The sequence below is a fragment of the Lactuca virosa genome, chromosome 3, assembly GCF_052849685.1.
Source record: "Lactuca virosa cultivar CGN04683 chromosome 3, Lactuca_virosa_CGN04683_v6, whole genome shotgun sequence".
NCBI classification, from domain to species: Eukaryota; Viridiplantae; Streptophyta; class Magnoliopsida; order Asterales; family Asteraceae; genus Lactuca; species Lactuca virosa.
In genome coordinates, this window is record NC_136428.1 from 88063844 (window position 1) to 88074600 (window position 10757).

General features: G+C 29.8%; 1 protein-coding gene across 1 annotated transcript; it reads left to right on the forward strand.

The window, feature by feature from the left end:
- The first annotated feature begins 618 nt into the window (after positions 1 to 618).
- Positions 619 to 3602, forward strand: LOC145163776 (uncharacterized). Its single transcript, XM_079082556.1, has 6 exons — positions 619 to 1610; positions 1676 to 1985; positions 2491 to 2610; positions 2863 to 3273; positions 3394 to 3486; positions 3576 to 3602. The coding sequence occupies exons 1-6, from the start codon at positions 619 to 621 to the stop codon at positions 3600 to 3602; spliced, it is 1953 nt and encodes a 650-aa protein (XP_078938682.1).
- Positions 3603 to 10757: the final 7155 nt, after the last annotated feature.

The window sequence follows — 10757 nt, forward strand, 5'->3', positions numbered from 1 at the left end:
CCTACAGAACAACATAAACGTATGTAAAGGGTGTTGCAGAATTTTTGAAATATGCAGTACATAATTACAAGATTTCTAAAAATATGGATGCTGTAGATACCAAAAAACAAAGATAAGAATTCCATGTCCATGTGTCAAATGTATAAACCACATATCTCATTCGGTGGATGTGGTAGATGATCACCTATTCAGGAATGGAATTGATCAAACATACACGAATTGGAATAAGCATGGAGAAACAGAGGAACCACCCAGAAATTATATATATGAACATAATTTTGACATGGACACATCATACGTTGTTGATTCGACGACCATGAACACAGAAATGCCAGCAGATGCTGTAGAAACAGTAGAGATGGTGGAAGCTGTAGAAGAAAATTTTATTGGGAACCCTGAGAAGTTTAGAGAATTGATTGAAGATGCCGAGAAGCCCCTATATAAAGGGTGTCCTAATTTCACAAAATTATCTGCAGTCATACAACTACTCAACTTAAAGAGTAAGTATGGAGTATCAGATAACTGCTTTACATAATTATTGGTTTTGATCAAAAATATGTTACCAGAAGGTAACGAAATGTACAGTAGTACATAGAGGCCAAAAAAGCGTTCAAGGCAATGGGTTCAGGGTATACTAAGATACATGCATGTGTCAACAACTGTATACTTTACAGAAACGAATACACAGACATGGAAGCATGTCCTACTTGTGGTAAATCAAGATGGAAGGTCGATGAACAAAAAAATAAAATTTACAAAAATATTCCTGCAAACGTTTTGTGGTACTTTCCAATTATTCCGCGCTTGAAACAACTTTTTCAGTCTAAGACTACTGCAAAAGATTTAACATGGCTCGCAGCAGACAGAAAGGTGGATATTGGTGTTTTAAGTCACCCAGCTGATTCACCAACATGGGCTGCCATTGATGACAAATATCCTGACTTTGCTAGCGAGCCAAGAAATTTGCGGCTAGGCATTTCGGCTGACGGGGTCGATGTGAATAGAGGAAATATGAGTCAAAGTGTGTGGCCTATTTTAACTGTCATTTACAACCTTCCACAATGGTTGTGTGTGAAGAGAAAGTTCATCATGCTTTCGTTATTGATTTCGGGAACACCAGGAAACGATATTGATGTGTGCGTAGCACCTTTTATTGATGATCTGCAATTATTATTTGATATTGGAGTTGAAACATACGATGCATATGCACAAGAGCAGTTTAAAACACGTGCAGTAGTGTTATGGACTATTAATGATTATCCTGCTCTAGGTACATTAAGTGGTTGTCCATACAACGGATTTCAAGGTTGTGTTGTGTGTGGCGAAGAAACACACTGCATTAGACTCCCTGAATCGAAAAGGCAGAGTTATGCTGGTCATAGACGATTTCTACCGTATGATCACCCGTTCAGAAGACAAAAAAAGGCATTCAATGGACAACAAGAGTTCTCACCCTCTCTAGAACCTATGAATGGGGAGGAAGTATATAATAGGGTCAAATTTATAATTAATAAATGGGGAAAGGTGTCTAAGGGCAAGGAGGCAGAAATCCAACAATCTACAAGTGGAATAGGTGGGAAGATAAATAAAAAAAGAGAAAATCACGCAAAGTGGGTACTTCAGATGTGGGCCAGCAAAATAATACATATTGGAAGAAATTCAATATATGGTATAGACAGCTAAGGTATTGGCGCGACAATTTGATTCCACATTATATAGATTTTATGCATGTCGAAAAGAACGTGGGCGAGAGTTTAACCGGAACTGTGTTGAACGTTCCCGGGAAGACGAAAGATGGTTATAAAGCTCGATTGGATTTGGTTCATTATGGTTTAAAACCAGAGCTGCATCCTAAGATAGAAGGGAACAACACAACACTTCCCGTAGCAGGTTGTATATTGACAAAAGAGGAAAAAGACAAATTCTATGAGACTTTATACAACTTAAGGGTTCCTCAAGGGTATTGTTCTAATTTTTCTAGTTTGGTGAGTCTGAAGGATATGAAGTTGATCGGACTAAAATCACATGACTATCACATGCTCATGCAACTATTTTTGCCCATAACGATTCGATCTATTATGCATCCACCCACCAAAGTTGCTATTACAAGGTTTTGTTTCTTTTTCAAATCAATATCTAGCAAAGAAATCATACTGGATGAGCTCGATAAGTTGCAAGAGGAATTATATGTAACCTTATGCCTTCTTGAGAAACATTTTCCACCATCATTTTTTGATGTGATGATTCATTTAACCGTTCATCTAACTAGGGAAGTAAAATTATGCGGTCCAATATTCTTTAGATGGATGTACCCGTTCGAAAGGTTTATGAAGGTTATTAAGGGGCACGTGTGAAACAAAAATAGACCAGAAGGATGCATTGCAGAAAGAAATGTTGCAGAAGAGACGATTGAGTTTTTTAGTGAATTCCTCAAAAAAGATGGATACTGTTGGTATTCCCCCTGACAATCATAACATATGTGGAATTCAGATAGGTGTAGATAGTAGTTCTATTACGGACGGTACTCCTCTATCAGCTGCTAAATCGGTAGAAGTTTCCGCAGAACTATTCGGAAAAGCACATTTCTTTGTATTGCAAAATACATCTGAAGTACTCCCGTATATCAAGTAAGTTTTTTTACATGTATGTTTTTTATAATATTAACATTAACGTATTGACAAACGACACATGGATTTTTTTTGCAACATCAACACCCTACTAAACGAAAGGCACAGCTAGAACAAGAGCACAATAATACATTTGGTCATTGGTTATGAAAGGAGGTATATTCATTTCATATATGTTGTGTTTTTTGTTATGTATTTCTTTATATCTTAAATTCATTATCTAATTACAATTCAGGTAGAGGGAGAGTTAGGGGGTTGTAGAGAAAGTATAACAGAGACAATGAGATGGATTTCACATGGACCCAATAAGAACATTATTAAATACGATGTATATGCTATCAATGGATATACTTTTCGTACAAAAGCTCGTGAAGGTAAAGTTTACCAAAACAGTGGGGTTAGTGTCGTTGCAACTGACACACACATCAGTAAAGAAGTTGTAACATATGCCAAAAACACTTATTATGGTGTTTTACAAGAGATATGGGTACTAGATTATCATTTTAAACGGATTCCAATTTTCATGTGTGATTGGGTTGACAATAGAAATGGGGTTAAAAGGGATAAATTGGGGTACACACTAGTTGAACTAAAAAGATTAGGCCATAAAGGTGATCCCTTCATATTGGCCTCACAAGCACAACAAGTATTTTATGTCACAGACCCACTCGATCAAAAAATGTCTATTGTGTTCAATACACCTCCCAAAAATTACAGAGATACATATGAAGATGTAGATGAATAATTTAGTACTGTAGTTCCTCAGAATGATAATATATTGCCACGTGTAGACACACTTGAGTTGCAGAAGCAAAATGATTATTTTCGTACTGATTTTCATGGTATTGTTATACGTACGGTATGTGTTTCTTAATGTCATGAATTACATTTGTAGCGATAATATTTTTCCTTCTTTTAACATTTAATGATCTTTATTTTTGTTTGTAGAAGGGAAAGGCCAAACCTTCATCCTAGCGTTACGTGGAGAATAAGAAAATGACAAAAATGACGATGTACTTTCCTTAATATTTTTTTACCATATTATACCATCAAACTATTCTGGTGTAATATTGTTATAACTCAAAGTTATTTTCTTTTCGGTTTTTTACTGTAATGGTGGATGAAATGTTATAACATAAACTTCATGTTATAGTAATGTACTTTCGTTATGCAATGTTAGACAAAGTTGTATTCTTTTCATTTATTTATCATACTATTCTGTTAAAATAATTTGTATTCTTTTCATTTTTAATGGTGTCTGATCTGGTGCAATTAAAAGAATAGATGACAAAAGGGCAATTTGGTCCTTTCTTATAGCTCTTATTCAACACAACTATATTGTTATTTGTTTTTGTTTTTATTATTTTTAGTTTTTTTTTGTTTTCTTCAGAAATTGTTTCTAACTTTACAAAACTGCAATTCATTTTTTTTCATTATTTTATACAACCCTTTAATTGCAAAATAAGCAATGTACTTTTGTAAAATGCCATGATTGAACTTTTTGTTCATTTTTAATTCTGCCAAATGATATCAAAGATAATTATGGTTAAATTTAAGAGTCTTCCAAATACAACAGTACAACCAGAATAAACATTACATATGTGTCTATATTTACATATAGACACATATAATAGTTGTAATCGTAACTAAATGGTACCTACACACACAATATTTGTTTCTTCTTAAAGTCAATTCATAATATTTTGACACACATAATAAATGATACATGACCGTAAGTAACCAATACTAACTTGTTTTAATTTCTTGTGTTAACTAAGTACAACTAGTACAGAACCGCCCTATGGACACACAAATATTTAGTGTGACCATATGTATCACCTTTTAAGCTACTTTGTCTGTTATGTGGCTAAATAGGCACCAGGTTACAAACACACATAGAACTAACTCATGTCACGATACGTTAATCTACTGTCTCTCATAAAAAAAAGTATGACAATCTTAATCGATACCTATGGCTGATTATGACTTATGGCCTCAGTGGTCGAGTGTGACTAATATTTGTCACATTTGGTATAATTAAGTGTGGTTAAAGTTTTGATTATCTATATAATGGCCACAAAAAATAATTTAAATGTATCCAAAAACAATATCTAAATTTTTTTAGTGACCTTTGGCCACACGTTTAATAAAAAGTGTCACAGACCGTTTTTCAGAAAGTGTGACTGTAGGTCATTTTTGTACTAGTGATAAGTCAGTTTCACAATGTGAATCTGAACTGTTCGAGCTTTTTCACATTGTGAATGTTAAAAATTGAAATATTACAATTTAGATTCATAGTATGAATCTACACTGTTCGAGGTTTTATTTTAATCGGTGTTGATGTTTATTAATAGAGTACAACAAATTAATATTTTTGGTATAACTATTTTTTTTTATAAAAATAAACTTAAATATTGAAAAAACTAACAAAATGAAGTGAGTTTTTTTGAAAAAAAAAGTTTATTTTTTATATATCAACATTGATCTCTATCGAAAGATGACGAAAAATCGAGAACAACGTTATATTCGGTTTTTTTTTTGATAAAAATATGGCCTAAAAAAATTTTAAAACAAAAAAAGAGGTGAGTTTTTTGGTAAAGAGGTGGATTTTTTGGTATAATCCGGTATATATGCGTCCAATTTAAAATTGTACATCTAGTTCCTTGGCTGTTGATTATTATGATTTCTGACGCTCACGATTGGTTCATTGGTTCCTTGTTAATTATGGTTCTCTATTGAACCTCACCCTATATATATATATATATATATATATATATATATATATATATATATATATATATATATATATATATATATATATATATATATATATATATATATATATATATATATATAAAAGAAAGGGTTATATGGAAAACAAAAAAAACCTTAAAAAAACCCTAAAAATCATAAAAAAATAAAAAAAATATACTTAGAGATCACAAAACTTTTTTTTTTACTTTAAATATGAAAAAATCGCAGCTTTTTCTTCAAATTCGCTGAAAAAAAATAGTTTTTTTTTTTGTTATTTTTCACAAAAATTTTTTAGCAAATTTGAAGAAAAAGCTATGATTTTTTCATTTATAAAGTCAAAAAAAAGTTTTGTGATCTCTAAGTATTTTCTTTAAGCATTTTTATGATTTTTAGGGTTTTTTGTTTTCCATAGAATCTAAACCTATATATATATATATATATATATATATATATATATATATATATATATATATATATATATATATATATATAAATGTTCATTTGAGACAGATATAATTTTGTAAGACCGTGTGACCAACTTTTTCTACTGAAATATTCTAATATTCTAGTCATCGTAAAAATATTGTACATATAATATTCTAACATTATATGTTTTTTAGAATATTTCAATGTAAAATGTGTTAAATATATTGTTTTAGAATATAAGAATTTTACATATATTATATTTTTTTGAATAACAAAATATTAGAATATTTCACTACAAAAAAGTGGTCTCACGGTCTCATAAAATTAGACCCGTCTCAAATGAACCTAACCATATATATATATATATATATATATATATATATATATATATATATATATATATATATATATATATATATATATATATATATATATATATATATACACAAGATCAATTTTTAGATCGAGAATATTTGAGAACATTTTTTATGTCTATTATTTCAAAAAACATGCACATCCTACATTTTAATTAAGTCAAGGGTATTGAAGTCATTTACATGTTTTAAACGAGTTTTCAGTGTCGATATCTTATTCTCCTTCATTATCGTTCTTTCCGTTCTCCTTGATTTCTTTCAATTTATATTGATCTCGTTCCAAAATTTGATTTTGCCATCTTATTATCATCATCGATTTGTATATATTAAGTAAAAATATTGTATTGATTCCTAAATCACATCTGTTTTCGGAGTTTAGAGGATATATTGACAAATTTGAGGAATCAAAATTGAATTTTTCTTCATCAAAAGGTAAAAACGTTCATATTTTCAGTCTTTTAGAAATCAAAATTGATCACTTGTATTTGAATCATTTGTTTTACAAATCGAAACATATCTTCAATGTTTTAAATTGAATAATGCATGATTTCTCAGTGTTCTTTAGCTGTTTTTTATTTTCGAGTGTCTTTTTGCTTTTTTAGGTCTAAAACTCAATCGTAAGTGCATTTGTTATTATGTACTGACAATGACTTTAGTAATCGTAAATGTTGAATGATTTGAGCTTCGTAATGCACGATTTTTCAATGTTCTTTAGGTGTTTTTGTTTTTCGAGTGTTTTTTTTGTGTGTTTTTAGGTGTAAAACTCATTCGTGAATGCATTAGTATATATTTATAGATGTTGTATTTGAATCACGTGTGATTAAAATCTGTTATTAACATTATATGCCTAGTTATTATAAATATAGATAACTGATACAAATCAGTTATCTATACTGATAAAATCATATGTGATTATATTTTTTATAGTGTTTTAAATCATATATGACTAACATTTAATTAGAATATGTTATTACTATCTTTTATATACACAAAGATATTCAATCACATATGATTAGGATATCTTATGAAAATTTACATTTTATATTTATATTCTTTTAAATCATGTATGATTAAGATCTTTTGTAATACAAAATGTTTATGTTGTTAATGACAAGGTTTTTTTTTCCTGAGAATGTCTTTTACAAGCGATAATGTGTTTACAAATGAAGATTAAATTGTTACTTTTCCTAAGAGTATTGAAGATGTTAATGAAGATGTTAAACATTCAATCCATCAAAACCAAAACTATAGTGTTTCAGGTAAATTTTAATTATTTATGTATTTAGAATTGAAATTGTTTTTTTAATTCTATGTGATTATGCAGTAGTTTTTTTAATAAATCTGTTTAATATTGTGTTAATCATAAGTGATTATGAATTTTTTGATATTTTAATAAATATTAACATATGCTTAGTTCATCTATGTTCAATTCTTTATTATAATCATATATGATTACATAACGAATTCATTATTAATCACATGTGATTAGTCATTTGTTTTGTTATTATATTTAGCGTTAATCACACGTGATTCTATATTTCATACATTGATGTATATTCAATTTTATATTATGTGATTGTTTATTAGTTTTTTTTAATAAGTCTGTTTAATAGAGTGTTAATCATATTTGATTATCCACTTTTTGATATTTGAATAAATATTGACACATGTTTAGTTTATCTATGTTCAATTATGTCTTATAATCACATGTGATTATATAAGAATTGATTATTAATCACATGTGATTGTACATTGCATTCATTGATGTATATTAAATCATTTATTTTATAATTATATATGATTAAAACATTTTCGATATTTAATCATACAAGTGAATGTTCCACTTCTTCCAATGAAGCAAATTCAAGCTTTAGGATGAGTCCAAGTTGTGTATCAGATTTTTACATGTCAGAGGTTATGCAGGATATCAAACCAGATGTTCCTTAGGAGTTTAAATCTACTAAGTCAATGAGGTTCAAGGATGTTCTTGAGGGAGTTAACTTTTATAAAAGATATGCAGAGAAGGTTGGTTTTGATGTTTGTTTGTACACATTAAGGAAAACTGGTGATATAATAAAGCACAGGTACGTGGTTTTCAACAGGATGGGTAAACCAAAAATGAATCCAACAGAACGTAATACAATCTACAGGGTGGAAACTTGTAAAGCCAAAATTATTGTGAAACATTTCAAAGGAAAGAGTGAGTATAGGTTTGACAAGTTTCAAGAAATACAGAACCACGAGCTTGAAGATACATTTCACTTGAAAATTTCAAGCACTCTTTCATATTCTTACAAGGAGTTTATTGTTCAGGCTTCTACTGGGGAAATGGGTGCTACAAAAGCTTACAAACTCAAATCAACCTTGAAAGGTGGTTTCAGCATGTAAGGGGCAAGACTGTAGATTATAGAAATTTAAAGAGGGATATGGGCTCTATTATTGGATTTAGAGATGCTCAACTTATTGTTAAAAAAATGAATGATCGGAAAAACAGTTATGCGAATTATTCTTTTTATTATAGATGTGATGAGAATAAAGTCTTAAATGACTAGTACAAAAATGACCTACGGACACACCATAAAAGTGTGACCATATGCATATAATGACATTTTATTTTTTCACAGAAAGTATGACAGAAGGCGACATCATCGTATGTGTCTTATGGTCACTTTAAAATTTAGTGTCTGTGTGATATGAAAAAATATGGACGTATTATAAAAGTGTGGCTATTAGGTAGGGAATTTACTTGCTAAAATCAATCATTTTATCCAATATTGTGGCGTTAAACCGTCAATAGACACATTTATTTAGTAATTGTAGTGACTGTATATCAAAAACTTACGACATACATGTTGCTTTAGTGTCGTATTTTTTACTAATATATTGTCACATAGTTTAAAGTTTATTAAGACTATTGGGTATCTTTTGCAAACATCTAATTACAGTGAACATGACCATGTTCGCTAAATGGCCACATGTAATTAATATCATAAGTGGCGATTTGCTAATAATTAGTCACAAAAAAATCAATTTCGGTGACTATTGCCTATCATATAGAGACACACAATTAAGTGAAACATTATCATAATTATTATAAAGACACATATTTTATTAAAATTAAGGACTACTGGGTATCATATAAAGACTACTGGGTATCTTTTGCAAACATGTAATTACGATAAACATGATCATGTTCGCTAAATTGCCACATGTAATTAATTTCATAAGTGGCGATTTGCTAATAATTAGTCACAAAAACAATCAGTTATGATGTTTATTTGCTACATCAATTTTTTTATGTTGTTATTGTTTAAGTTATCGTCACAAAAACTTTAAAAAAACATGCTTTTAAAACAATTGTAAATGCATAATTATTTTAGATTATGGCTATTGATAACCGTTTAGCCACATGTCAAAAATGATGTAAAGCCACAATTGTATAATTTTAGAGACATTGAAAAAGTATAAAACATGGCCAAATTTATATTAAAACCATAATAATTCAATTTTTATTGTTACTTTGTCTATATCATAGACACATCAAAAAAATATAAATGAAAGTAACCAAAACCTGACAATATGAAACAATATCAAAATTCAGAATTCGATATTATTAATAACTGAAATTCAAATCCATACATTAAACTCATAATTAAAATACCAAAAAAATAAAAATTGTACTAATTGCAAGTATTAAAATATGGTAAATAAATCAAAAACATCATAAACCAAAAATTAGACATAACTAGGCATTCACTTTGTTGATACTGCTCCTTGTCTTCTTGAGAAGGGTATCAGATGATATATAAGTTGGTTTTCGCCTCTTTGAGTTTTGAAGTTCATGTTCTTGAGGTGATATCATATTTGGTGCGTATACCAACAACATTGAAACAAAAATGAGTACATTAAACATAAATGATATCATATTCGACCACTCTTTCTTTTTGAAGTGGTAGCCGAATTTTCTAGCCTTCCTCCTCTCTCTCAATCATCTTCCTTTGCTAGAGTTGGGTGTGAACCACTAGAGGCGCGAAATTTGTGGTGCTTCCTCACAAGGCTTCAACAACACAATGATTTTCATTGTTATTACTAAATAGCAATCAAGGTAAGTTTCTCCTAACCATATTTGTATTTTTCGAAAATATGCTAGTGTTATAGGGTTTCTATTTTGTTGTACAAAGTTGTATGTTCAATTAGAGAAAACTTAGATTAGGTATTAGGGTTGCATGCACACATAGGAATTATATGTTTTGCATAATACCCATCACAAAGGTCATAAGTGTGTTTAAGTAGGGCTCATGCCCTAAAATTAGGGCTTTAACTTTTGGTTGCGTACGCCCCGCGTACGTGGATCATATTCCCGATTCAGTATGCCCATATACGCTAAGCGTACATAGAAGTATGCCTAGTGTACGAAAGGACCTCATTCACAATTCTATTTTTATTCCAAGGACTAAAAAGAAAATACCTGGATCCGAGTGTTACAATATTGATATAGTTTTAAGATAAAATAGATTTTTATAGTCCAGCTCTTGTTATTCGTAAGTGAATAAAAGTGTATCAGATTTTTATTATA